Consider the following 26,570-nt stretch of genomic DNA (forward strand, 5'->3'; position numbering starts at 1 on the left):
GACACTTTTGGATTAACAACCAAGGGATCATTCAAAGAATTAAATTCTTGATCTCCAGCCTCCTAGATGAGGATGATTAAAACGTGGATTTCCAAGGCTTCCCTGCAATATTTCTGCCTCAATATCCTTTCTTTCATGCTATGTACTTGGAATCAATAGTGGTATTGCCAATATATTATGAGACAAGCAAATAGGATCTATTATATCGATTAGTTTATCTCGCTCTTCCAAAAATTGTATTATATAAAATATAGAGAGTGGGTTAATGATTATACAGATTCAAAGGTATATGTTTTTGAAATACTTCTAATATTGAAGCATAGCAATATTTTGCTGAAAGATCTATACTTTTGAGTTGTTGTAAGATATAGTGTAGAGAACAAGCGGGATCTTCTATGGAGAGCTTTCTGGAATAAGGAGGTAGATAAAATGTTATTCACTTTAAACTGGTTTTATAAACCACTCTATCATTAAGAAAATTGTTGGTGAGGTACTATCACTTTAGAAGTCCAAGAGGGATCTTGATGGTAAGAACATAAGAAGTGCTGTTAATTCACAATGATTTGTGATAGAGAATAGTCAATTAGATTCATTCAGTAAATTCAGACATGTACAAGAAGACAATAAACCTTCCTAGAAGCTAGTAGTTAAGCTGTGCTACTTTCATTCATTAAACCAATATGAACATTGGTATCCTCATGGATTTTTCCAGGTTATCTAAACTAGGGGTGAAATTCAGCCAGTTCTATCCGGCTCAGGCGAACTGGGAGCAGCTGCTGTGGGAGGCTCCGCCCACTTGTTATGATGTTGCTTTTTGCGACATTTTAAGCCTCTCTGCATGTGTAGAAGACTTTGCGCATGTGCAGACGGTGCGCGCAAGCGAAGCAAGCGCGCAGCGCACACACATTTCCAAACCGGTAAGGAAGGTAAATGAATTTCGCCCCAAGCTAAACCAATGTATTATGTTCAAGACAGGGAACTGTATAGTTTAACTATTATTTGTATAATGACCAAAATTAAATCCTTTTATGAGGTCTGAATCTCTCTGCATTTAGCTTCAATAGATGACTCTTGAATTCTAACACTGAAGAAAAAAAAGAGCAAATGTCTGTTCAGATTTCCATACCAAGTAGAGCTTTGGGAGAATTATGTCTCACTTCTAAGAATGATCTGTTAGGAGAGTAGTTATGATAATGATGGATAAGTGGGGCTGGCACAAGAAAGCTCCATTCTGATAACTAAAAAAGGAGCAATTGGAAAGGACAGAATAAACAACTACATTCAGCTTAGAAGTTGGACGGTTCACCAATACTGCTACAAAGTTGAGTCATCTCCAGAATGAAAAATAATTCCCTGCAAGAATGTTGCCAATCTTGATTTTATAAATATTTTAAAGTCAGTTAGTCTCAAACACCTGCATTTCATTTCACTTTTCTGATATTTTCCTAGAAATACAATGTGATAGCCAGCATAATTCTGAGCATCTTACGTTATATTTTACAAAGGCTCTTCATGAGGCCTATGATAAATCTGAATTTTTTTCGTCTGTGAATAAAACTTTTTTTTCTTACAAAAATTAATTTGCTGGTTATCAACAGCCACATTTCAAAAGTACATCTTTTCTTTTAAGAAATGCATACAGTTTAAGAAAAGTGGTACTTCAAATATCCTTCCTTTTAACTTTAATAAAATGCCTAATTCCATTTTTAAACTTCACAAATAAATTGATATTCAACAACATTGTATTTAAAAATAGAATTGGCACCCTTCACTTATTTCCCTCTCTTAATTTTTTCCAAGTCAGTTCTTCTTCCAAACACTCTTTCCAAGTCTGTTTATAATCCTCTTTACAGTTAAACTTAACTTCTGCATATTTGCCGATTCTATTTTCTCCATCTGTTTGTCTTTGGAAAATGTTAACTGTTCCCTACAGCTCTTTCCCTTAGTTGCTAAAACTGAGAAAGAAATGAATTTCTGAATTAAGAACTGCTAGGTTCTAATATGTTTTGGTACTTTAAGAACCATTACACTCCATCTATGAATTTATTCCCAAAATATTTAAACATACTATTGCAGGGAAAGGCCAAATAAATGCTATTAAAATCAGTAAATATACATGCACACATATAAGGTTGCATTATAAAGTGTAACTATCACTCCACTAAAGTATGAAAATCTGAAATTGATGCAAACATCTCTTACACACAACACTATATAAACTATTACTTGTTCGCTCAATTTTATTTGAATTGAGAAGATAAAAGATAATGATAAAAGCTGAGTACAGAAGATCAGTATTAAAAAGAGCAAATGCACAAAAAGGATTAGAATGAACAAGGTCATTGTTGTCTTGCATACTAAACTGTGCAATGAAAACTGACGTGATACTACATAAAATGGATGAAAGCATGAAATATATTGTTAAGGGCACCCACACATGGAAATACATATATGTACATTTGTCTCTGCATTTTAAAATATTCAAATAATGTCTATAAGATAAGTTTGTTTGAAAGATAATTGATTAGAGTTCATTTGCCCAAATTGCTTTCACTGAGTTGTGTATGAGAACTGACAGCAGTTCTCCATATCCTGCCTTCTAAAGGTATCTCCAAAGTGTGGACAGATAAGAGTCCATTATCTACATTTATGACTAAATGAGGGTTTCACTCTAATTAATCTATGAAATAAGCATGAAGGAGTGTTAATAGAATATTATGTGTATACACAGATTAGTATTTCCAACCATCCTTGGGAACTAATGTGCAGAAAGACAAAATAAAGACAATGTAATGATACTTTCTCCAGCCATCATAGATCATTCAGAGAACATATTTAATTTATCCAGTTACAGTATATATATATGTGGAACCATACAGTCCACATGAAGGAATATAAAGTAAATGTGTAATAAAAAGTTCTATAAAAATCTGTTTCTCTTTTACATCTCAATTTTGAAGCACTGTGGAAAGCCTACCTCACTTGTTCTGAACACTATACGATGGTTGAATTGTAAACCTTCTTTTTCTTTTCCTTCTTCAAACTTCTCCCTTCGAATGCTGACTGCTACAGGTCCTAAATGTTCATCTATTCCAAAGTAGTTTTGATGCTCTGTAATGTATAAATAGGGTAAAATAATAATGAAACAGTTAAATTCCTCTTTATATCACAAATGAAAATCACTGGTTGATATTAGATTATCCTTCCTTATGCTTTTCTATTACTGATACCAACTTTATTTTTATGACAACTTTTATATCTAAAAGTATGATGAAACATTCACGTGAGAATATCTACACAATTCTATTTTCATCTAAATACTGATTAAACAAAGATTGTATTATTTCCTGATATTCTTAATTTAGATATACCAATAATCTAAATTATTCTAAAATCAGTTAAACTTGTATAGGAAGGGAAATACCCCCTTTTTAAAAAAAGAAAAGAAAAAAAATGATCTTCAATTCACAATAGGCAAAATTCAATACATGTAAACATATTGTAAATGTCATTAACTTCAACGACATAAGAATTAATTATCCACCAGAAGCCAATACTATTAGAATGTGCTTTTGGGATTGTATCTACAATATAAAATGGATTTTTACGTGTATTCTTCATTAATATACTTAATGCAAGTGTATTAATTTATCAAATATGCTTCATGATTAACAATTTGCTTATCAATATCATACAAAGCAAGGTAATTATTGACAGTAGGATACACAGCCTCACCTAGTAGTCTCCCGATGTGATTTAGTCAATGGCTAGATGGCTGAGCATGATAGGAGATGTAGCTCAAAAAACCTGAAAGTCACCATGTTGGGGAACAATTAGAACCATGGCACTATAAATTTAGGATCAGGAATTTGTTAGTTTTGTAATTGAACCTGTAGCTTCTCACTTCTAAATTTGGTGATGTTGGGCATGTCTGAGAGAATATAGTAGTTTGGATTCCCAGGAGGGTGGAGGCGCATTCCAGAGAAAGAAATGGCTCAATTCAGATAGTTTGTGTGAGAGAAAAAGGATGAAGACAACCCCTCCATAATGATTTTCAGAATATACACTTGATGTAGATAGTAGAATGTTTCAGTTTGGCAAGATTCTGTCTATAGGTGTGGAACAATAAAGAAATTTACTTTGGAGAGTCAACATTTTGGCCTATTTTTTATGGTTTGGGGACCCTGACGTCAAACTGTTAATCTTTCAAAGGACTTGAAGATATGTTTTTCCCCCACAGACCAGTGTGGATAGGGTATTAGAAAAGTCAGCACTATATGTACCAATCTTATTCTGCTAGAAAAATGTTTAATGGGAATTCAATTATTTTTTTATTGATTTTTCTTTTGTTTTTGTCCTTTTATTCATCACATTAAATTACATTGGGTGATTTATATTAATTAAGACAGGCAACCATAAAAAATCTGTTTAATGACTAACCATAAATAAATACAGCACCTCTTTTGGAAGCTTGGCAAACTTAATTGTTATGCAATTTATTCTAGGAATAATTCTTCTCATTATATAAGGCTAATGAAAATTATGCCAACTTATAAAAATCCATTTAGTGTTATGAATCAACAGGGCTTTGACTTCCAAATTCCAAGACTATATAAAACGGGAGCCCACTGATTCAAAGTTTGATATGAGCGCACTAAAATATAATTGTTCTCTCCAGGAACTCTCCCTCTCCCCCTCAGTTACTCATTCAACCCATTAACATAGATAGGTAGGAAAGAAACAGAATCAATTTCTCTCAACTCTATCATTCTCTCAATCCAAGCATGTTCTCTCCTCCTTAAAAAATATCCTCATTGATCCCTTCTCCAGTCATAATAGTTTGTCTATATTCTTTATTCCAGGAAAAATTTTTTAAAAGAGTTTTCTATCAAAGGGGGCAATTACTCGCACCATGAAATTCCTCTTGGAAGTTAGAATATTCATTTTCTACAAAAATGGCAGGTTTTGCCCATATGGTACACTGTCATAATCACAGCGCCTATTTTCTCTGTGTAAATAAATGTTTAACTTTCAATACTAAAAAATATGCAACTGGAGCACAATTGCAATATTAAGAACCAACATGCCTGACTTATTTAATAATGTTTCAGTTAAAACAGTATTAAGAAACTTGACATGTTTGGAACACAAAACTATTTTTCAAAAATTAGTTTAAGAATCTACCACTTCTGCAGTCAGAAAAGTTTCTTTCTTTCCGAGGGCAAACTTAAATTGATTTCATAATGTTTCTAGTCATACATTTAACATAGAACATAAGGCAAAATATTTTAGGAAATTAATAAACTTTGAAAGTAGGGTGCATGTTTTATATGTATCTGGGTATGTAATATAAATTAAAAAGAAATACTAAAAGTATGGCCCCAAACAAGTACAATGTCAAGAAAAAGAAAAAATTGATTTCACTGTTCAAAAAGCTTGCAATGATCTAAGATTTATAATAAAACATGACACATACTATTATGGAAGGAGTGACAGTAACTTAGGTGAGATGAGTAGTAAAGAAATTGGATGGATGGATGGATGGATGGATGGATGGATGGATGGATGGATGGATGGAAAAATTAAGATTGAAAGCTAAAGCTCAGAAAGCTGTTAATATAAACAAAATGGACTGATCTAAATATGTTCAAATAAAAAAGAAAAGGATTAATATAATAGGTGCTCAGCAAAATTGTAAAATACTACCAGGTATCAAGGAAAAAGCAAAACTACTTGGCTTCATCTTCTCCAACAACAGCTTTGTGTTCTGCTAGTAATTGTGAAATGCAGATAGATCAAGATTGCAGCTTGAGGATGATCAAAACATGGTAAATTGGCTTTTGCAAAGTGGCACTACTTTATTTCACAGTTACCTCAAGCCTAATCATAGAAGCAATTCAATTCAAGGCAGCAAAATGGAAAGCATTCTACTTCACTGCCACTAATAAAAGCATCAAGACAGGCCACTTTATTTCAACCAGGCATTTTGCTTCATGGAGAACAGCTGAAATACCAGATGCATGAAGAAGGTCAAAGGGCAACCTCTAACTTTAATCAAGGGAGAAGGAAGAATCAGAAGACTAAAATCTAGTACTCAAAATTTGAAAAATTCTAGACAAAATGGTTAAATTATTTGGAAACAATGCAGTAACTGCTGAAAATCACCACAAATGGATCAAGAACAAATCTTCATTACCTTTATCTCATTTTTTAAACTGATAAACTTTGTTAGTGGACTGTGGAAATGCAGTAGACACAATATATGTATTGTCTATTTGCATGTTGCAAAGTAAGACTGTAGCCATTAGTTTAGCAAATTAATTAAAACAGCCCTGCCATTAGATGGTTTCAGAACTGGTCTGAAAACTACATTCCAGCAATGCTCATCAACAGAACTAACTAATTTGGGATTTTTAATTGATCAGCAATTAAATATTATACACCAGCATAAAATTGCCAGAAAAATTTAGGTATACTTTTTTTCTAAATTGGTTAAACTACTTCAATTATTTTGCCAAGGGTTCTGACACCACAATTAAGAAGGAACTAAGCATGTTTAGCCTAAAAAGACTAAATGGGGATATCACAGAATTTTTTAAATTCCTGAATTTCACAAAGAAAGTCAAGCTACATCAATGTTCTTTGAAACAGTATGGCTTATAGTCTAAAGAACCTTGTTGATGTCGTATTTGGTTTTTAAAGCTAATTCTAATTATGGTTTTCTGTAAAATCAAAGGACAAAACTAGACAGAGATCTACAACTCCAACAAAGGAATATGCATTTTCAGTAATTTATTTTAAAAGAACATAAAATCCAAGCCCTAACACCTTGAAAGTGAAAGATGCTAAAAGAAAATCACTCACCTTTTCCATAGAAGAACTTCCTGTAATAATAGGCACCGAGATCAATGTGTTCTATGACGTAACGTTTTACTTTCTCTCTGTGGATTGGTTGATTTTCCCTTGGTACTTCTAAGACAGAAACACCTGCATTGGTGCAATGTGAACTTAGGGAAGATTCAAAAGAGCAATTATCTCCTGAAGAAAAAGATGCTGAATTTGCTCTAGAGAGTGAGATCCTCCTATCTCCTTCCCCACCAGTTTCATTCCTGAAATAAGGGCAGTTCAGTACTAAATCATTACTCTTCCCATCGCCTTCATCGGCATCCAAATTTTCCTTTGAATTTAAATCCTCTTTACTTCCCAAAGGAGATTCACAGCTCCCAATCTGGCTTGTTGCCATTGAAGTTTGTGATGCAGCTGACGCCCCGGTGGTTATATTCTTTCTTTTGCCCACATTAATTTTAGTAGCCATTGCTTCATTTATGTTAAACAGAATACTCTGAACATCATAGTGTGCAAAGCACTTCTGACAATTCCAAGGATGAACATTCTTCTCAAGTCTACTATCCTCTAATTCAGCTGCGAATTTTAGTGCTTCGTGTTCACTTTTAGCAGTTCTCAGTTTTTTAAAAAGAGATGTTTCTACTGACTCTGATTTTAATCTCCATTTGAAAGATTTTCCCTGATCTCTACCAATAAGCAAGGTACTATCCATATAGTCCAGTCCAGAAATTCTGACAAACTCTCCTCTTGAAATCTGGGTTGCCGCATGGAGACTTGGAGAAATTGCGGAGTCACAGTGGAAAAATTCAGGAAGTCCAAACGGTGCATGTATTTTATGCTCAACATTCTCTACTGTATAGCCACGAAGCATTGCAAAAAAATTCTCTCCACACAAGCCTTGTCTGTCAATTGATGAAGTACTTCCATATTCCCGATGAAGAGCTGCTCCTGTATTTGGGTTCACAGCATTCTGGTCCAGAACATCCTCAGTGTCAATGTCACTGATTGTAACATCACTATTACTTCTTTGCCGTATAGGATGAAGTCCCCTATGTGGAGAATGGATAAAAATGTCTCCTAGTCCATATTTGGCTCCTGCAAATTCCAAATCAAGCTGTTCCTTTTGCTGTCCTTCATTCTGATCCCCATTTACTAATCCACCACTCTCACTTTGAGGCCTGTCTTCCCAGGTAGCATTGGGTAGTTCCTTGACACACTCTTTCTTAGGTGGCCATTCAGATACCCTGGCTCGGACTCCCATTTTAGGCACAGCAGGAGTACCATTGGCTGAGTTACTATTTTCACTTTTGTTGCTGGTATTTAGAGATATAGGAGGACCCATATTACCATTCAAAGCCTTAAATTTTCTGGCAAAGTAATCATCTGATTGCATTATTCTTACAGATTCCCTGTATTTTGAGGAACCTCTGCTAGGCCTGTGCTTTTCTTCTTGTGAAGATTTCTTATCACTCATATCCAAAGAAAATGGGATATTATCTTTTATCTTCAAGACCAATGGTGTTGCTGTAACATTTCCATTATAAATAAAATAAGAATATATCTAAAATTTGATCCTGTTGCTGTTTCAGATGATAGTCTTATATAATTCATTTCTCAGTCTTCATATATTTTGATCAAGAATGAATCTGGAGTTGATTCACTCTATGTATCTGTCCACATTAAAAAAAGAAAGAAAATAAATTAACATACATTTTGAATGTGAAAACATATATTTACAAATATACCACCACCAAAAATTGTAAATAAATAATTAAATGTAGATAACTGCAAATAATTTAATTAAATTCAGCCTGTTCTATTATTGCTAGGTGTAAATAGGCAGTTTCATAAAACTAGTGAGGGAATTTTGAATATCCAACTATTCCCTGATCTCTGTAGAGGCTCCTCTCCTATGGTACAACTATTGTAAAGTTGTAAATGCATGGCTTCTCTACAGATGTTGATTCTAGAGCCTTCAATATTAGATTTAATATTTAATAACTTAAAAATGAATATTTAATATTTACAGTTTGCTATATTCCCATTGTTTATAATATACTGTATAATTATTGTATTTTATCTTGATTGCAAATTACCTAGAGTTAAAGTCAGAACAAGGGAAATAAAATAATTCTGCCACTGAATCCCCAGGGAATGAATGTTGGAAGTCTGTTCCTACCAATCTTCACTGCAATGTTAAATTATTGGCTAGCACTAGCTTTTCTGATCACAAGAACCCTCCACTGTTTAAAAGATCCGTTACTGAAACTTGAATACAGATTACTTACATGCTTACATTTCTAAAAATATCTCAGACCAGACAATATTACATTTCCAACTTGAATCAAAATATTTATTAATGAATGATAGCTGATTTATTTGCATTTCTTAAAGATTTTATGTTACGTATCTTAAGGGGAGACACATACAAAGTAGAAATGTGCAAACCAGCTAAATCTGATTATAATCTGATTATAATTCCAGTGTGAGATCTAATTTAATTTGAACGTCTGAATTGAAGAATCACTTCTGAATCAATTTTGATTAAAATATTTTCTGCACATTTATGGAAACCATATAAATCATCAGAGGGATCTGATCTGAGAATTGGAATAGACTTGCTAATTTTATGCAAAAAGTGATTCCACTGATAGATTTGATTAAATTACCAAGTAACAGACTGTCAAAACTGAAGCTTCCCCCAGGTCCTAATACATATAAAGGTTCTGACATTTGCAAACATAAATAGTTAAGAAATGGTCCATATTTTCTTTTAAAGGATATAAAATCCATGGATCAAAATAATCCTCTACTAATATTTAGTAAAGCAAACAGGATTTTTACTGATACTCACACCCACAATAGGAAATGTTAACAGCATATTAAATATACAAAACTGATCTGGAACTCTGACACCACTGTAAACATGAATGAGCAGTGTCAGGCATATGACTTTATTTGCAAAAATGATACAATACAATGAGTGTTTTGATCTGATTCAATCATCAGAGTCTGACAGACCATGATTTAATCAGATCATAAACAAGACAATCATTTGAACTTTCCATCCTCCCATAGCACATGCTGTTTTAGTAGTCCATGGACTCTGAGGAAGAAGATAGAGCTGTCCCAACTGTTCCCTGCCACTTATGGACTTGATCCATCATTTTCTCTGCTCATTAAGAGATCTGATAGAGAACATGGTGGATTGGACCTGGGAGCTGGTAACCACCTTTCTTTAGGAGCTAGAGTGACAGCAGTCTTGAAAGAGACTATGGGTGCTCCCTCTTCAAGAGGCTATCTTTGATCTATCTGTTTTTGCCAGCTATTACCCTGTTTATCATCTTATCTTCTTGAAGAAATTTACTAAGACTGATTAGTATTCAGCTACCATACAAAAAGCGGACAAACTAAACTCTTTCAGACTGGATTCAAACTTAGAAATGATTCTGATCACTCTTGTAGAAGATCCGTGTTGAGACCTGGATGGAGATAGTGATCCCTCCTGGTTCTCTTAGATCTCTCAACAATTTTTAATATATTTGACCATTCTGATCTCTTGGACCATTTGGACTGGAGAATGGAAACACTGCTCAGTGGATAGTTCTGCTCCCCCTCCAGTGAGCAATTTCAGGCACGGGAGGGAGGAAGATCAGCTAAGCAGTTGCTCTTTTGTGGACGGCTCATGCTTTGGACCTTTCTCCCTGCTTTTTTGTCAAACTGGAAGGAAAGGTCTTCCCTTAGTTTGGGGTATGGCACTATTAATACACTGGTGACACCAACTGTACATGGTTACTATGAACTATCCTGGAAAAAACTGAAAATCTTGGCCCAGTGTCTGGAAGTTGTCAGATCTGGATAGGATAAAATAGGCTGAAATTGAATAGAAGCAAGACAGTGTCACTATTGGTTCATTAGGATTATTTGGCATCTCCAGTGTTGTCTCTTGATGGGATGGTATTGCCTCTGAGATGCCAGATCTGTGACATCCTAGAGTCATGGCTACTCCTAGATAATGGGAAGAGAAACTGATATGCAATATACTCAGCATACTTCCCACTTCTTCACGATTCTGAAAAATTATATTATTTTTATTTCTTTTCAAACAGCTTCCATATTTTCTGTAAGTCCGTTTTCCAGTTATTCTGTTAGAAGAATATATCCTTTATCTACCTCATATGGAACTTGTGCCTTCCTACCTATAGACTTTCTATGGTTTTTCCCCTTTTTTTCCTTTTCTTCCATGTCCTTTTCCTCCAATATCCTGATACTAGTATAAAATAGCCTGTCCTACATTAAATACTCATCACTCTTGTACCCTTACCCATGTTCTCAATCTTTCATGCATAAATCAATCATGCATCTAGACTTATATTCATTATTTTGCTATATGTATCTACATAATAGACTTATTCAAAACCTACAGAAATTTTCTGTCTAGACCTTTCATATGGCCCAGTCATTTTTGTTTTTTCATTGCATTCCCACTCATTCATTTATGCCCTTACCTGAATATTTTTCTCCTTCATATTTATTCAGAAGGTTCCCAAAACACAAATCTGTTTTTTCCATTATCACCACTCACTAGAGCATAACATGCAACCATTACTAACTGGGCATAGCAATAAAGCTCTCTCTAGGAATACAAACATATTCTCATGAGCTAAAGAGTCAAATTTCAAAATATACATAGCTTTTATTGCAGATGCAAACATTTCTGTTAGAATGAAAATCAGCTACTGGCATTCATAATGGCTATGAATCCAACCATATTTATGTGTCAGTTCTTTTTCCTTACCTGACTTTTTGCCACCCTTTTCTTAATTTTGAATGTTGAGGAATATCTGCACAGTATTTGCATAATGGCTTTGTCTGGCCTTAGATTCTATACCTTTGTTTTTGCCAGTTTCAGCCCGATATTATAAACTTATAATCTATATATAGAACAGCCATTAGGCTTCTCTCTGTGAAATACTGGAAGTATAGATTCCTTACAGGCCTTGATGAACTGTTTTAATGAAATAATTTTGAAAAATTGTTCAAGAAGAAATCCGACATATGCAGAGTATAAGAGACAAGCTGTATATAGGATAATCCAAGTTTAATTTCTACATCTCTTCTGTGTTACATCTGAAAGGTTCTTACTACATGTCTATGCATGTCCATGCAATGGACCAGACTGGTTTCTGTACCTCTGTTTCTAGTGTTGCTAATCTAGTCCTTGCAGCAACCTGCGTTAGACCAATCCATATTTTCTAACATAAGCCAACTCTTTCATTCATAATGAAGCCTATATCTTCATCTCTCTGCATACCAGCTCCATTTCACAAGATCTGACCATTTTTATTCAGACCTATTACATCCTTTCCTTTTCTCTTAGTTTCACAGGCGCAACTTATTTTTCTCTTCCATTTCATTTGTTAATTCATACCCTTTGTCATATTCTCTTATGTTACAATATTTCATATACAGTAATTACTACCGGATAGGTCCCTATACTTTGTCTCAAGTCATATTGGGTAGTAGAAGTCAATCAAGACTGTCATGTAATACTCATATAATAAGGTAGAGCAAATTGTCATTCTTATTTGTACCTATAGCACGCGCACAACCAAAGCACGCATTTTCTCCAAATAATAGTCCTACTATTCTAACCCAAGCTAATATCTATAATCTAGACTTTATCTTGCGTTACTTCTGAAGATTGCTATCCCTTCTTTTCAAGCCCTAAATGTGTGTCATTTTCTGTAAGCAAGTATTTCATTCAACCAATGTTCAACTTTAAATCTTCAGTTTTAAAGATGCTTTTCATATTCAGAGATCTCTGGTTGTAGCTAGGATATAGTGGGTTTTGGAAAAGAAAAAAAAAGAAGCTGCTGTTACTTTAATCTGAGAAACTTTTCTGTAATTATTTGGAATTTTGACTACTACTTTTGAAGGGCTGTAGCACTCAGCTAAATAAAATGGTGCTTTTCTGCAAGAACAATGAGCCTTATTGTACCACTGGTTGCTCAAATTAATATTTAATGAGAAGAGATTGTCTTTTTATAGAACAGGGATTGGTTGAGATGGTTCCTCAGGCACCTAAATAATTCCCATCTCTAATACGTTTACAATTAAAGCTATCAGAACAGAGCTGGTGCCCAATAACATTGCAATATTGTGTTTCAAAGAAAGTCCAGATGACTCAAGAAAGTACAAATAAAGTGAAGAGTGGAGAGGGCAACTGAGGATATCTCTAAAAGGTGCCAAGTTAGATCTAAAAGTAAATCTTTGTGACATTTTTTTCTGAAGCTAAAAAATAATGGATGCAATGACATCCATTATAAAACAGAACACAATTAGTTGGTTGAAAAAACACTTTAATAAAAAGCAAATAGAAAGCTGATTTTGAAAGCAGTATATCTACCAATAAATCCTCAGCCTAGTAGGAAAAAAATGAAGGCGAAGTTTGCACAACATGACTCTATACTATGCACATGACTGCTGTACCAAGCTACACATCAGAAAGTGGAAGGAGTAAATATAGAGGAAGAAATTTTCCAGATTAAAAGGAACTTTTAGTCATCGCCACACTTCAATCACCACACTGCCAAAGGCATGCATGCATGCATGCATAGATAGCTAGATAGCTAGATAGCTAGATAGCTAGATAGCTAGATAGTGTAAAATCAATGAATACATAAAAAAAACATTTGAACATTTTCTATTTGTTGGAGAACTACTTGCTAAACATTGGCCAACATTTGCTTGTGAGGGCAAGATTCTAAAATTTACAAGCTTTCTCTTCAAAGTAATATAATATTTATTTTTCAGCTAGTTTCTCTAAACTAGGCTAAAACTGATTTAGCCAATAATATATTCAGCACAATGAGATGATCTTTATAAAGGAACCTTTCCTTCCGTTCATACAGCAAGCATCCTGCAAATACAATTTCATATTCTCTTAACTACAGTTTTTTTGTTGTTGTTGTTTCCAAGCTGGAAATTCAACTCTGTGTAGCAATGAAAACAGAAAAGGGCTTTGTTTCCTATCATGCTAAGAGAGACAGGGAGAAAAGGGATAGAATGAGATAGAAAAATAAGTAGGTATTTTCAATATTTGATATCTTGATTAGTAAGAATTCTGCTAATTGACAATACAAAGAAAAATGCTCACATGGCTTGTTTCTTTCTAGAGAACAAACCTATGATGAAGGCAAATATATGTGTCCCAGGATAATGTTGCAGGAGCCGGTCACCGGGACAAGAGATTTAGTCTTCCAAACTTTCGGACACTGCGGGAACCCATGCTTGGGGAACTTCCCTCTCTCTCATTCACACATTCTAGAGCCGTGATGGCAAACCTATGGTACGTGTGCCACAGGTGGCATGCGGAGCCATATCTGTGGGCACGCGAGAGTTGCCCTAGCTCAACTCCAGCATGCATGCGTGAGCTGGCCAGCCGATTTTCAGGCCTTCCAGACCCACCCGAAGTTGCAAAACGGCCATTTCTGGCCTCCGGGAGGGTGGGGGAGGCTGTTTTTGCCCTCCCCAGGCTCCAAGAAAGCCTCTGGAGCCTGGGGAGTGTGAAAAACGGTCCTACCAGGCTCACTGGTAACCACTGGTAACCTTTTTGCCAAAAGCAGGGGGAGCTCAGGGGGGGTTGTGGTCGTGGGGGGCATTGAATTATAGGTATGGGCACCCGTGTGTTTGACCCTCCCCGCACTCCCTCCGCTTTTGGCACACAACAGCAAAAAGGTTAGCCATCACTGTTCTAGAGAGAAGGAGAGAAGTTCCCTGAAGATGGGCTCCAGCACAAGTATTAAAGTTTGGAAAACTAAACCTCTTGTCCTGTTGACCATCTCAAATTGGATCCTAGTTTATGATGCTGTTTTGAGAAACAAGCTAGTGTTCAATATGTGTACATTACAGTTAATACATGTTTATAGAGCTAATCAGGATTCTTTCTCAGAGGTCTTATGCTTATATTTCCAAGCAATATACAAATGAAAAGAGTTACGCTCAAGACAAGGCAGAATACCCAAGTCAATTTAAAATTCACCCTCCCTCATATCAACAGGGGGAAAATACATTTGACTTTCCCAATAGAACTTAGTTTTTTTAAAAAAAAATCTTTCTACAACTTCTCAAAGCTGTTCCCATGAGGAGGAATGAAAAAAATAGCTTACTAAAGCCACATTTACACAGCTGCTTTGCCACATATTTGCCTCTTTTCCAAAACCGTCAGCACATTCAGAGTATTTTACTGATAAAACAGGATTGGCTTGGCATGATGTGATGATGGGAAAGTTTATTGATTTATAAAATCTGTTTGTTAAACAAATATATATGGCCACCCATCTATCAGAAATAACTCTCAGCGCAGGAAATGTGATTAGCTGTAATTAGCAATTGTGACAGCTCTTTGATGAAAAAGACAAATTTCAACAAATCTCAGTAACATGTATCTGTAGCCAATCTATCCCCAAGAAAAAATGGACACGCAAGGAAGAAGTTAAATACAATTACAAGATCCCTAGATGGTCAAAGTGAGGGTAAGCAATGGGATTAGAGACATAAATTGGATAGTTTATGATCTGATGAACTAGGCCCGTGATGGAGAACCTATGGCACATGTGCCACAGTGGCACTCAGAAACCTCTCTGTGGGCATGCGAGCCATCGCCCAGCTCAGCTCTACCACCCAGGAGACTGCAGGGAGGCCTGGGAGGCCCAAAATGGGGGGCGGGGGTGGCACACACCCCCACAGCCCATTTTTGGTCCCAGGAGGCTGCAGGGAGGCCTACTAGGCCCAAAACGGGGTTGGGGGGTCGGATGTGCATGTGTGGGGGGAGGCAGGAAAGCATGCGGGGTCATGCACGCATGCACAGGGGGGTGCATTGCATTATGGGTGCCGGCACACATGCGCACTGCCTCGCACGCGCGCTTACGCTTTCACAGCACATGACAAGTAAAAGGTTAGCCATCACTGGACTAGGCAAATTGATAAACAAGATCATCAAAATTAGCCAGTGCTCTGAGTCCAACTGAACCTGAAAGATATATTTCAGAGCTCGTTGGAAAGCATTAAATAAAGCATTGTTTCCTGGTATCTGAAGTCTGAGCTCCATTTAGTTGCTGGAGGGCTTCTATTCAAAGGGAGGTCAGTAATATTATCTGGATTCTTGGGCTTAGAAATGTGATGGGCAATTACTGGCAAAATGTCTCGATTCCATAGGTGGCAGCATTTTAGAGCAAATTTGGGATGACAAAGTTTAAGCACAGCTGACTAGGGTGAGGTGACATAAGTTGTCACAATAAAAGCATAAACCAAGAACGCATCTGCGTTCTTTTTCTAACTGACAACTGTTTTTCTGACATAAAATTAGTTACTAAATTAAATCTGGTTTATTTCTCAGTAAATGTATATAGAATTGCAGTTCTAGAAGGTGGCCCCTTTCCCATCTATGTATTAACTGAGCCATTTATACTGCTCTAAAAAGAGTGACTGCACTCTTGAGAATTAGTTCTATTCTTAAAGGTGCTATAAACGAGTTTTAGGCCAAAGCTGTCAGAACAATTTACAATTTAAGCAAAAAAATTATAAAATTCAGACACAGTACCGCCGAATAAAACCAAGGGAAAACGGTTGCAGTACAAAGTCCTAAAGAACACCAGTGCATTTTGAAACTTAACATTTTAAAAAACCTTGGTTGAAGTCTTGTAAAATACTTTACATGGTAACAAAGAGAACTGATAAATTTATTTTTCTCTACAGAGGTAATTCAATAACCAGGTGCTACCATGAAAAGGCTGTTTTGCTAGTAGCTACTTACCTAATCTCAGCAGAGGCACCTGGAGATAAAACAGATAACTCTGAGGTAAATATGGAGATGATGTTTAACTAGATAGCTTGACTCATTTAACATTTTAAAACTTGTTTTTAAACCACCAAACAGAATAAGGTTAGTAAATCTCTCTAACCTAATATAAAGCACTCTTAGGCAGTGAGGTCAAACATGTTCAAGGTCTTTATGGCTAGACAACATTGGTGAGGGCTAGGGCAGTCCTCAAGCTAGTGTATCCAGCCTAGAAACATTTTGGCCAGAGCTAAGAGAAGAGGCTAATAGTACTGACCCAAAGTGGTTCAAGTCAATCTATTATTTCAAATAGTATGACTTCTGAGCTTTGGCTCAAGTCAAGAGATGTTATCAAATGTCTTTCAGCCAGAGCATATCATATCCATACTGGCCTCCAAAGAATTTCTATAGTCAAATCAAGCTTGTTATTACATAAAAATGTGTTGCTTGATTGGGCCCTGCTTGCCTATTTTGCCTAATTGAAGGAATACCTTCTTCCATATACATTAGGCCAAAAGTTGCATTTTTTTGAATAAAGGTCTTCTGCATATGCCCTTCCTTGAAAGAAGACCATGGAGTATCTATTACCTTGGGCCTTTTAGACTTCTCTGGTAAGCTTTAAAAAATAATAATAACTTATTTATGCCTTAGCAACAGCTAAGCTGGAACAGCTTAAATGGAAAACTGGCTGTTCTAAATTATCACTAGATCTATTTATATATGCTGTCCATTTCACTATCAAAGTGACTCTGGGACAGGCCTGTCAAACTGGTGGCCTGAGGGCCAGATGTGTCACGCACCGGCCACGCCCACCCCAGCTCCACAAAGGCAAAAAAAAGTTGTGATATGTCATGTGGCACGATTAAGTTTGACACCCATGCTCTGGGAAATATGGAGGCAGGATCTTCTTTTTTAGTCTACCAGCCACCTCCAGCATAGAACCAATTGACAGAGCCAGGTTTCACAGCCCTTCCAGAAGGCCAAGATAGTAGGAGTGGATCCTACCTCCAGCAGCAATATGCTTCAGAGGGTGGGAGCCATGGTAGAGAAAGTTTTTCTTCTGGACCCCACTAGCTGAAATTCCTTGACTGCACCATACTCCTTCTGCTGGAGCGAGTGGGGCAGTCCAACCCATTGGAACAAGACAGTTCCTAAGGTAGCTTTGTCCAGTGATGGCTAAACTTTTTGCCGTCGCATGCCAAAAACGAGGGGAGCACAGGGAGGTTGGGCACCTGCACCTTGCGCCCCACACATGCACAGGTGACCCCCCACACTCCCACTCCCCGTAGACCCGTTTTTCGCCCTCCCCAGAGGTTTCCTTGAAGCCTGGGGAGGGCGAAAACGGCCTCTCTGGGGCCCTCCGGAGGCTGTAAATTGCCCGTTTCCCGACTTCTGGTAGGCCACGGAAGGCCCATTTTTCACCCTCCCCAGGCTCCAGAGGCTTTCTTGGAGCCTGGAGAGAGCAAAAATGCCCCCCCCGGAGGCCGGAAATGGCCCATTTCCCGACTTCCGGTGGGCCCAGAAGGCCCGAAAATCAGATGGCTGGTGCGCGCATGCACACTGGAGCTGAGCTAGGGCAACACTCGCGTGCCCACAGATATGGCTCCGCATGCCACCTGTGGCACACGTGCCATAGGTTCGCTATCATGGTTCACTAATCCCATTCCATAAAGGAATTTAAAGTCGATACAATCAATGCTTTGCGTTGGATCCAGAAGCAGACCAGCCACCAGGGCAGCTCACGTATATTGATCAAATGTTGTTTTCCCTTTGATTTTCATCTTGGGTTGGTTTTTTTACTAAATTATGGGATGATTTATTGCTTTAGGATATTTTCAATTATTTTATGACATTTCATTCATTGTGATCAAGTGGATATGGTAATCACCACAAATAGTCTATGCCGGGAGTCAAGAATTATAGAAATTGTAAAATAAATCCACAGCCCACAAATTGAATCTGTGTCACTTTGTATAGGCATAATTCTACATGATAAACATTCAACATTTAGAATGTATTTCTATTCTGTATAGTCCAATAATACTTACCAAGGTTATCAAGGTTTACCAAGTATTTATAAAAAGTAACTGAACATTTTTGAGAATATACAAACTGTATATGTATACATATATGTATATGTGTGTGTATACACACACCCCTTTTCTTTCAGCTTTTAAATAAATATGGATTGTGGACAAAAATTTGTACAATGTGTACTTGGAACTGTAAATGACTTTGGTTTTAACAACCATCAAGCTGTTTTTGTTAGATGTAAAGAGGTAGAATAACATTTTCCAACTGCTACAGCTTATGATAAACATATACAATTTGCAGCTGCTCAGCTGTTCCCACCTTCACAACAAATCAAATGAATGCAAAAAATGCAAACACACCCAACAGTTAATGTTATTTTTAAAGACAGCTGTAACCACTGGAGAAATCCCATGAACGCCTATAGTACTTATATTATAGAACTGGAATACATTCAGTATCAGCAGCAACATTTCAAGATTGGTACAACACATTTTCACATCAAACTAGCCAAACTTATGGAAACCCCTTACTTCAGGGAATGATTTGTGCATACTGTACTCTTAATTTGTTCCTATTTACTGGTATAACCATAAGTAAACCAATAGTTGTGCCCTGTAACGGCATTTTCAGGGGGAGTCCTACAGTCCTGCAATGCAAACATTGCCTGCTTTTGAATGTACATAAATATCAATGCATACAAAAAAGGGGAAGGTCTTGCATTTGCCTCCACCTTTCCATGGATGCTACTATTCATCATGCTCTTCAAGCCAGTGACTTGACTGATTATTCTCGATCTGAGAATCTTAATCAAGAAGAAAGCCTGGTATATGAACCTGGAGTGTAAGAGAAGCAACAGTTAAATCTCCTCCCCCCACAAGCTCTATGACACTTTAGGGATCTATTTTCCCCTTCATACCCCCAAACAGCTAGGAAAACAGAAAACTTAACCCCATCCAGAATTGGACCCCAAAACAGTTCAGGGCCATTTGACAAAAAGAACATATGTCTGCCACCCACACAAAATTCACCTAAGCAAATTCCTCATTTTGTTTACAATCCAAGAAGCTGCATGTACAAGTACTCCACTAACAAACCAAGATCTAATAGATTCCTGATTTATCAACCTGTACTAGATATTTTAAAGTACCTATGCAATTAATGTCTATATTGTTTTTATTCTTAATAGAAGCTTAATAATTAATACCATTAATACCATGGTTAAGTATAATGCAACTAATATATTTTTACAAAATATACACAATTGGCCCTCATTATGGAAGTTCTGTCCCAGGTAAGAAAATCACAAATAGTAAGAATTTGTAGAAATTACAGGGTTAGATTCCAGAGCTTATGGCCATCCTTTTTCTCCCGCAAATGTACAGTACAGCTTCTCTCTTCTTTCCAGAGATTTAATGTGCAATATTCTTGTATTAGCTCCTTCCCTTCCTAAATTGGCTACCAGCAGATTTCACTGGGTCAGCTCAGCCATGAAGTTCCATGAGGAACTGTCACAGCAACTAACCTTCATCTTCTTTGGAGAAACTTGATGGGTTGGTCATTGACAGGGTTGTCTTGCTTTTGCTCATGTTGACTTTTGTGCTTCAATGCACTCTTTCAAGATTTTGATGGAGTAGCCTCTTAACTGCATCACTGGATGCTAGTACTGCTCCAGGCCTCTTAATCCAAATGCCATGAGCTATTTGTGAACTTCTCTAGTGTGGCAATTGAGTATTCCCTCCACTGTAAACATGATAGATCTCAAACAGAACCTAGTGGAGAAGATGGCAAATGTGAACCAGACCATGTTACATTGGATGATCAGGCTGGTTGACCAACTGTATCCAGAAAACATACATCAATGGCTCCACATCAAGCTGAAAAAGTCAAACAATGTATCAGTAGGATCTTCTTAAGATTCTCAGGATAAGAAGCAATAGATGGAAATTAATCAAGGTGAGAAGAAACCTAGAACTAAGAAGAAATGTCCTGAGAGTTATAACAATCAGTGGAACAACTTTCTCCAGAAGTTGTGAATGCTCCAACACTGTATGTTTTTAAGAAGAAATTGGACAACCATTTCTCTGAAATGGTGTAGGGTTTCCTGCCTAAGCAGGGGGTTGGACTAGAAGACATCCAAGGTCCCTTCCAACTCTTCTATTCTATTATTCTATTCTATTCTATTCTATTCTATTCTATTCTATTCTATTCTATTCTATTCTATTCTATTATTCTACTCTACTCTACTCTTCTATTCTGCTGTTTGACATATTTATGAATAACTTGAATGAAGAGTTAGAATATATCTTTACATTTTAGACAATGCAGAGGTGATGAAGGAATGGACACAAATCTTAAAAGACAATATCAAAAATAAAAGAAAATTTGGACAAACTGGAACAAAAGGCAGAAATCAGCAAAAATAATTTTAACAATAACAAACACAGTCTTTCACTTGGGGCAGAAAAATCAAAAACATGATGTGAGTGTTCATACTGGGCAGGAGTACATGAAGAAAGAATCTAGGTATTTTGGTGGATAACAAAGTATCTTGGCCCCGGTTTAGCCTGGAGGAAGGAAGACTGCAGGGAGACATGAGAGTTCTCTACAATGGTCAGAATTCTTCCAAGGCAACAAGCAGTGATTTTGAATTACAGAGAAGTAGATTTCAGTTGGATGTCAGCAACATTCCCTCTAATTTCTGTCATGCCATGTGCAGGGGGGGAAAAACTTTTGTTCTGTTTCTCCCAAACCAACTATACATTTGTGCACCACAATATGAGTATACAAGTAAATTGGAAATACACACAATAACAACATGTTAGCATATTTACATCTCTCTTCAAGGATAGAAACCCGAAAGTATAATAATTGTATACACTTAAAAAGTTGTGCCTGCAAGTCATTTGGATTCCTGGCAACCATCCCCACATTTTTCAGAGGTGGTTTGCCACTGTCTTCCTCTTAAGACTGAGAATGAGTGACTGGACCAACCCTCACCCACTCCTAGCTGGCTTTGTGCCTAAATTTGGACTCGTAATCTCCAATTCCAAAACCCAGTGCCTTAACTGCTGCACCAAACTGGCTCAATGCGTACATGCTAACAACATTATAATTTAACCTCACTAGTCATTGATCACTGATAATCGCAATCAATGTTTTGTAAGCATTTATAATTTTCTCCTCCCTTTGAAATTTGACGTGCAATTAAAAAAATTAGAAAGAAAAAGGGGAAAAAAGCATTAAAAGGTATTTAGATAGACCATTCTTTTGTTCATTTCCCCTATTCTTTCCTTCTTTTCTGGATGTATTCTGGATTTATTTAAACATTTAAAAACTGACGTTTGTACTATTAACAATAACCCCAAACCTTTTTTGCATGTAGAAATTCTACAGATATTAATTAATTCATATTAATTAAACATTTTTTGAAAGGAGGGAAGACATTAAATGGGGTGGTTTTTGGGGGGGGGAAGGGGGAATAAGGAGTTTTTTGGAGGATGGGGACTTCTTCATGCAGTTGGGATTATACTGCTCCAAGACTGGGAAAGCCCTGGACAAAAGGCACCAGCTCGTTTAACTGCAGGAGCAAACCGGTGGTGGGTTGCTCCCAGTTCTGTCCGGTTCTTGTGAACCGGTAGTAAAAGCGGCGGGAGGCTCCACCCACCCGCCCAGACGTCATCATGGATTATCTGCGTATGCTCAGAAGCTTCTGCGCATGCACCGAAGTGCGCAAATGCACTCCCGTTGCAAACCGGTAGTAAAGGAAAGTAGAACTCACCCCTGGAGCAAACACTTAGTGCTCCTGCACCATTGACTGATCAGGAACTCCTGCCATGAGCTCCGTCTCAGTTCACCCTGCAGTGCTACCAAACAATCTTTGCTGCTGCAGTTAAGCCAAAGCAGCAAGCTTACCCAGGACTCTTCGCAAACTGTGAGCCTGAAGTTTTATGTGATTACATTTATTTATTAATTAATCTGAATTTTGTACATAGTCCGCCTTTTACTGTCTGTGCAAGTTTCATGAGTGGTGTGCATGCATGCACATAAATGCATACAGTACTTAGAGGGAACATAGGATGTCAGCAAAACAGATTCTACTAGTATAAACAGTTTTAACAATAGATCACACTGCTCATGAGATAGACTCTACTTTGCTGGGAGTGTTTAAACAGAAGTCACGGGACCATCTGTCAGGGATCCCATAATGCATTCCTTCATTAGGCAGGAGGCTGGACTCTATGATTCTACAAAGCATTCTCCACATCTAAAATTTCTATTATCAGAAAAGTATGTAATTTTCCTTCTTTAATTTAGGTAATTTAAGATTATTTTCTTTCCTTAATTTTCTAAATTAGGTGATTTAGTAAAGTTAAAATAATAAAAAGTGCATTTCAGCTCTGTTGAATTAGTTTTTACTAGTGTAATAAGGTCTACCAACCATAACCGGATAAAAAAAGATTCAAAAAAAAAATGAAAATGTAATTCCAAAGGTTTATTTTGAGTACTCAAGCTTAATTGAGCATATAATCTATCTACCCAGTGTATTTATTGTCACAATTGTACAATACCTAGGAATTTAAAAAATCCTTTAATTATTTTCAAATATACAAAATTGCCCATTTCTACAAATATTCTATTTCAAATTATCTCAATTAAACAGAATATTACCAATCATATTTCTATAGTTTGAATGCACATACTTGAATATACGGTATATAATCTTTTCTTTCCTAAAAATTGCACTCTATTCTTTCTTTCATCTACTGTATGTAAGACATTGTGTATTATACTAAGCAATTAAAAGTTCAGTTCCTGGCACAGTTTTAATTAGTTATTATGTATTTGTCCAAATATTTAAGAATGATTATATGTTCATACCTAACAGCATATTGGCAACTATTTAAGACAACTAGTTAGATAAGACATAGTTCTTTTAAATAGCATTCCTTAAATACAGAAAGCAAGCTGAGCATTGTTGTGTCAACCCCATACTGTACTGAAAAAAATTGCTACCAAAATTGCTAGAAATATCAACCACTTCTCTTTATCACATACTTTTGCTATTTTTCTTAATTTACATTACATGCCTGTTTCAAAGAGTTAAATTTTATTACATTTTTTTTTCAAATATTAGAACTGGAGTTTAAATAAAAGTTTTTCTTTTTAATATAGTCAAATCTAGTTTTTTAAATACTTTGTTCTTAATTTTAATTTCAGTGTTAGAATGGGGAAAAAAGTTTTGTCATTAATGCAAGTATAGCATGTTTAAGAATCCTAAATTTTCAGCATTTAATTGCAAAAACAAACAAATATATCATCAATCAAACCAAACCAATCTGGAGTTCTCACCCAAGGCACAAATAACCAGGCTCAAATTATCCTATTTCAGATCCATAAGACTCTCTAAGAAGATTTTAATGCTGAGTAGGGTAGAATGAAAAAGAGGACAATCAACCAGCAAAATTAATTAGTTAATAATACTAATGATGAATGTACTATTATAAGACCTGAAGGACCAAGTTAGGGACTGATTACCATGGAGAAAAAAACCTATATATGTGGTTGCAAAAACTCAACACTGACTTCATCAGACATAATCAATTAATATATAAATTTCCCACAGTTGTCATCAAATGATGTGTTCTGCTATATCTAGAAAGATGAACCCTGTCATAGACATATCTTCCACAACCTACTCTTGAAATATAGCATAAACAATTATTTAAATTATGTTTTCCTCCTTCAATCTAAAGACAGCACAACACAAATTATCCCAAATTATCTAGGACGGCAATCTGTAAAACCAAGTATTAACTTACAAACTTTATTATAATAAAGCAGCCAAAATAAACATACACTGATACACTAGCAAAGAAATAAGAAAACTAGAATTTTGTGTACACATACTGATTTTTTTATAGTACTGGAATAACTCATCGTGGCTAATGCACCATATTGTAGAAGAAGTTACATTTGAAAAGTGTTCGGAAACTGAATTTGATACAAAACCCAATTAGGATGCTAATTAGTGTAAAGAAAAGGGCTCATATGATGCCAGTAGCAAAATATCCAAATACAATTTAAGTTGTTGATATTGATCAGCATACATTGTAATTCAAGGGGCACCTTTCCTATTACGAACCTGTCCCACCATTAATCTCTGCAAAAAGTACCTGCTGAAAAATGGCTCCAGTTTAAGCTTTACCTTGTGCTGCTCTCTGTTTTGGAATGAACTCCCCCATAACTGCATGAAGTTCTGTTCTCCATTGAAATAGCTTGCAGCCACTATCTAAAGCAGGGGTCTCCAACCTTGGCAAGTTTAAGACTTGTGGACTTCAGCTCTCAGAATTCTTCAGCCAGTGTCTTCAAGTCAGTTTCTGACTCCTGGTAACTCCCTGGACTAGATGACTCCCTTCAGTTTTCTTGGCCTGATGCCTTCACCATGATACCAATCTGGGTCTCAATTTTAAATTTTAATGGGGAGAGAGAAAGAAAACACATTTGCTGCTTTGAGTATTTGCCATAGTAGAAAAGCGTGTTATATATGTCAAATTTTAAAAAAAAAAGAATTTTCAAGGAAGCACACCTATTTTGCTAATGAAAAATGTTAAGCTATCTAACTTAAGCTATCAGTGCTACAGTGATAGAAATCAGCTTTCAGGTAAGAAGCTAAAATCAAATATAATTTAGAGTTTTTATAGCTTTCTAATTTTCATTTCATATATCAACTTCTGAATTCTATAGAAGGGATTTTCACAAATTTCCATCTGCTACCTCTTTCTTCATTCCTGACCTTTCTAATTACAGTAGGACCACTATTAGTATCTCAGTAAGTTCACTCCGAGAAACTTTACAAGAAATTAATCTTCCTTCCATTGATAAAGTTGTACAAAGTGATAGGGATTATCCACACTGTTATATGAAGAACTGATTTGGATCACTATTCCAGGTCCAAAGCTGGGAAGAAAGCCAAGATGAATATGAAAACCGGCTAGGTGACTGGGCTAATGACTCTCTCTCAGCCCAATTCACCTCACAGGGTGGTTGTTGTGGGGAAAATAATAATAATAATAATAATAATAATAATAATAATAATAATAATAATAATAATAATAATATGATGATGATGATGATGATGATGATGATGATGATGATGATGATGATAATTTTATTTCTATACCGCCCTTCTCCCGAAGGACTCAGGGCGGTGTACAGCCTATTTTTTTTTTTAAATTTGATTTATATGTCGCCCTTCTCCGAAGACTCAGGGCGGCTTACAATGTGCTCAGCAATATTAAAAGCACAAAGACAAACAACAATTAAAATTATTTAAAATTATTAAATAATTTCGGATCAATATTAAAAACCCCCAAAATTTAAAACATCCAATTTAAAATCATTACATTGATAGCCTGGCCTGGCGGAACAGCAGGGTCTTAAGGGCACAGCAAAATACCCTGAGGTCGGAGATCTTACGCATTTCCGGGGGTAGTTCATTCCACAGGGCTGGGGCTCCCACAGAGAAGGCCCTCCCCCTGGGTGTCACCAGCCAACATAACTTGGCCGATGGCACCCTGAGGAGACCCTCTCTGTGGGAGCGAACTGGCCGGTGGGAGGCTACTGCTGGCAGAAGTCGGTCTCGAAGGTACCCGGGTCCTATGCCATGGAGCGCTTTAAAGGTGGTAACCGACACCTTGAATCACACCCAGAAGACCACTAGGAGCCAGTGCAGCTCACACAGGAGGGGTGTCACGTGGGCACAACGGGTTGCGCCCATAACCACCCACGCGACCGCATTCTGGAGCAGTTGGAGCCTCCGAGTGCTCTTCAAGGGGAGCCCCATGTAGAG

The 26,570-nt window shown here is 36.6% G+C and overlaps 1 protein-coding gene across 7 annotated transcripts in view; it reads right to left on the minus strand.

Moving 5' to 3' along the window:
- The window catches only part of SIPA1L2 (signal induced proliferation associated 1 like 2), a 93,350-nt gene that overhangs the window by 59,495 nt on the left and 7,285 nt on the right, over positions 1-26,570 (minus strand). For 6 of the 7 annotated variants that reach the window (XR_009622752.2, XR_015731453.1, XR_015731454.1 and 3 more), the window contains exons 2-3: positions 6,865-8,516; positions 2,978-3,111 (exon numbers count right to left, since the gene is read on the minus strand). Coding sequence is in view for 4 of the 7 variants with exons in the window: in XM_060692359.2 (XP_060548342.2) it covers positions 2,978-3,111; positions 6,865-8,320 (1,590 nt within the window). In the remaining 3 variants the exon portion in view is untranslated. Of the gene's footprint in view, positions 1-2,977; positions 3,112-6,864; positions 8,517-24,926; positions 25,181-26,570 lie in introns of all 7 variants that reach the window. The other variant, XM_034428337.3, reaches the window with a different exon arrangement.

This window comes from Pantherophis guttatus, chromosome 1, assembly GCF_059756535.1.
Source record: "Pantherophis guttatus breed Tessera chromosome 1, ASM5975653v1, whole genome shotgun sequence".
NCBI lineage: Eukaryota > Metazoa > Chordata > Lepidosauria > Squamata > Colubridae > Pantherophis > Pantherophis guttatus.